The sequence below is a fragment of the Rhagoletis pomonella genome, unplaced genomic scaffold, assembly GCF_013731165.1.
Source record: "Rhagoletis pomonella isolate Grant_MI unplaced genomic scaffold, Rhpom_1.0 Rhpom_scaffold_00009, whole genome shotgun sequence".
NCBI lineage: Eukaryota > Metazoa > Arthropoda > Insecta > Diptera > Tephritidae > Rhagoletis > Rhagoletis pomonella.
This window is the reverse complement of record NW_023458563.1, coordinates 28,577,513-28,581,203: the sequence shown is the minus strand read 5'-3', so window position 1 is coordinate 28,581,203 and position 3,691 is coordinate 28,577,513. Positions and strand designations below refer to the sequence as shown.

The following is a 3,691-nucleotide window of genomic DNA, read 5'->3' as shown; positions in this document are numbered from 1 at the left end:
TAATAGATTGGCGCTTACACATATGTTAGTGTTTGGCCGAGCTTCTCCTCTGACTTGTGGCGTGCGCCTTGATGTTGTCACACAAAGCGGGGGACCTACAGTTTTACGCCGACTCCGAACGGCGATTGTATTTTAATGAGAAGCTGTTTTCCATGGCAGAAATACACTCGGAGGTTTGCCATTGCTTGCCGAGGGACTACCGCTGTTAAGAAAAAACCTTTTTTCTATATTTTTTTGGGATGTTGTTTTGACCAGGGTTTGAACCCAGGTGCTGATGAGTGAAAGCGCGCACTGCTTACCACTACACCACAGCGGCCGACATGTTTTCTTATGTATTTTAAATTTCGGCAAACAATTTTTATATAGAGAATTTTATCTATTTTAAAATATATAGTGCCGTTTTCACAGTGGGGGGTTAACTCAAACTCTTTAACTCTCAATTTTTGTACTGAACCCCTGTAGTTAACTGCCGAATGAGAGTTATCTCGTCACTGTAAAAAGGCCCATAACTTTTTATGTATGGTCCTTAAAATGCTGGTACTTTTTCTGCTAATTTAGTGCATTTTTATCAATGTTATTGTGGCTTTTTGTTGGCCATTTGGTACATGCATTTTTGTTGGCCATTTGGTACAAAATTATAAAACTCATTTATCATCCCTGGTTCGGGAACTAAAAATTTAATGTCGGGATGGACGGGATCGGAATTGAATATTTAGACTCCTGGTTTTTCTGGGAACAATGAATGTAAAATCGAGAATCCTAAAATACTTTCACGAAAAATTACCATAAAATCTTAATCGTACCAAACTCTTCCAAGAAGACGATTTAGTGACAGATGAATGTACGTGTTTACGATCAATGGACGATTACCGTGAAGAATCAGAAGAAATGTCCGATTATCAGTCTTCTTATATCTTACGCCAATCGAGCTGAGAGCAACCGGGCATGACGTCATCAAATACAAGAATGGGAGAGAAAAGACGAATTCAACAAGAAGAAGGGGAAGAACCAAACAAAAGGCAGTGTTGCGAAAGTTTTGAATTTTAAAAAACACTTAAACCCAAATTGCGTTTTTTCTGGGAAAAGCACCAAATTTTTTTTGGGATGCAAATTAATAAAAATCGATGTTTTTTGCTCGACGGTCGATTTCTTCTGGCATGAGTGGACGTTGGCAAACATATGCTCTCAGCTTATGATTGCCATTGTGCCATAACTTTGTTTCCATTTTTGTAAAGTTGTTTACAACACTTAAGGGTGCAGTAAATTTTGCTTCCCTTTTTTTAAGATTTACAAATTTGGTGTCTTTAAACTAAAAACAAAAGCCCCAAAAACGCACCAGTACCAAACTCAAAAATATTCGCCTTTTGAATACAGAAAAGTACTAAGTTTAGTGCGAAAAGCACCAAGCTGAAATCAGTATCGAAAGGTTTGCTCAAAAGAAAATGTAAACAAAAGTATTGTGTGACGTCAGCGAATGAGTGGATGCTGCCAAATCGACGAAGAGAGGGTTAGCGAATGGCGTCCCCTTTATTTTCTGCATCGTGCCTTATAAAGGAGTTTGGAAGCCATGTGAATGGCGCTTATTCATAGATTCAGATAGATAGATTGGACCGATTTGAAAATACCTTCAAAAATTGAGTTTTTTATTATTAAAGCAGTTTTTTTTATATTTTTTGAAAAAAATTTTCTCAGATGACTAAACAGTTTAAACTTAAAAAGTTTGCATAAAAATATTTAAAAAATTTTTTACGAAATCATAATAATGAGATTTTTGATACAGTTTTTGAACTTTTTTCAAAGACTGGTTTAAGAAAAACTTGAATAACTCAGCCAAAACCTTACAAATTTAGACTTATGAGGTATCATTGGTAAGGTATTTTCTCGCCCTTTTAATTTCTTTGCGAATAAGCTCATTCAAAGTATGGGAGGGGATGGTAAAATAAACGAGTGTCATTCCATGTTGAATTAAGATGTGTTGGTATTTGATAAAGAAAAAATTGGACGTGAATGAGTTTTTTGCAAAGAAATAAAAAAGGTGAGCAAATACCTTTCCACTGATACCTCATAAGTCTATATCGGTAAAGTTTTTGAGCAGTTGTCGAAGTTTTTTTTACACAAATCTTTGAAAAAAGTTAAAAAACAGCATCAAAAATCTCATTATTATGATTCCGTTGATACAATTTTTTAACATTTTTATGTAGATTTTTTAAACTTAAACTGTTTTGTCATCTGATGGGATTTCCAAAAAACCGGTCCAGCTCACATAAATCTTAATATTTTTCCGAAATATTTTGGTAGAAGTTTTAAAATATACTAGGTTTTGTAATCCCGCCGGAAAAACCGCAACTTTTTTTGGTGATGCAGTCTAATATACATATATGTCTTACGCACAAGTGCGCTCGGGTATAAATATAAAAATTTCATCTAGCTTAAGAGTACTCGCGTACTCCTTGAGCACGCAGTATTTCCTTTCAGTACGATTTTCATTGTTGAAAGTTGAAAATAAAATTATTGGCTCACCTTGAAAAATAATTAAATAACCTCTTTCCATTTTCCATGTTTTTCTACAGATTTCCCTGGCATGTGCTTTGCCTCTACGCGCTGTGCTACGGTCGAACCAGGCAAAACATGGGAGCTGACACCATTTTGCGGACGCTCAACTTGTGTGCAGAACGATGAAAAGCCCGCCAAGTATATTTAGTTTTTTACTTATAAATGTTAGACAAGCATTACTTTAAACTAAAACTTCCCATCATTTTATTCTTCAAACAGATTGCTCGAATTAGTCGAGGACTGTGGTCCGCTGCCATTGGCCAACGAGAAGTGCAAATTGGACACCGAGAAAACCAACAAGACAGCACCTTTTCCTTACTGTTGCCCGATTTTCACCTGCGAGCCCGGCGTAAAACTCGAATACCCCGAAATTCCAAATGAAGAACCGAAGAAGGAATAAATAAAAAAACTGATTCATGCATTCGTTAACGTTCGGCAAAAAGTGAGGTTGAGGTCCAAAAACGCATTAAGAAGATAGATGATCAACTACACCATAGTTCTTTATCGATTTACATGCACAAGTGTGCCTCCACCATCTTATTGAAATATGAAATGAAATCAATTGTATTGTAAATCTCAAACATTTATTTTTTATTTATTGTTTTTTTTTTTTAATTTCAGTGCTTACAATGTTTATATATATATTTTTTGAAAACATACAGAAATATGTATACTTTTCGCACGTCATGGGTAATAGTATTTGAAATAAAATTTTTATGAAAGATTTGCATTAGGTTGGCATTCATTTCGTTAGTTTGATTTGTTTCCATGCTACACCCAAAATGTATTCAACAAAGTGTGATTGATTTTGACATTGCTCTCATAAGAAACAGGCTATAATGTCAAACTGAAATGAATTCTTAACCCATTTGATTTTTTTCTTTCAAATTTGAATTTGTTTAAAAAAAAGTTACACACAAATTTTTCCAGCAAAAAAATTTCTTAATAAACGTGAAATTGTTAAGAGATATACCGCCGAGGAGAGCAAGTAAGTACATTTAAAGTTGGGTAATAACGGCATTAACGGCGAATTAAGACGGCAGCGATGGGAAGAAAGCTGTGGTGTTGTACTACGTGATTCATCTCGCGTTTGTGAAAACCACTTCAAGGAAAGTGATTTCATTAGTTGTTCGTCCGA

The 3,691-nt window shown here is 35.1% G+C and overlaps 1 protein-coding gene across 1 annotated transcript in view; it reads left to right on the top strand.

The window, feature by feature from the left end:
• Window positions 1-3,134, top strand: part of LOC118745693 — an 86,612-nt gene extending 83,478 nt beyond the window's left edge. The window contains exons 2-3 of the mRNA XM_036479286.1: window positions 2,571-2,691; window positions 2,773-3,134. Of these exons, the coding sequence (XP_036335179.1) occupies window positions 2,571-2,691; window positions 2,773-2,953 (302 nt within the window). The 3' untranslated portion in view covers window positions 2,954-3,134. The remainder of the gene's footprint in view (window positions 1-2,570; window positions 2,692-2,772) is intronic.
• Window positions 3,135-3,691: the final 557 nt, after the last annotated feature.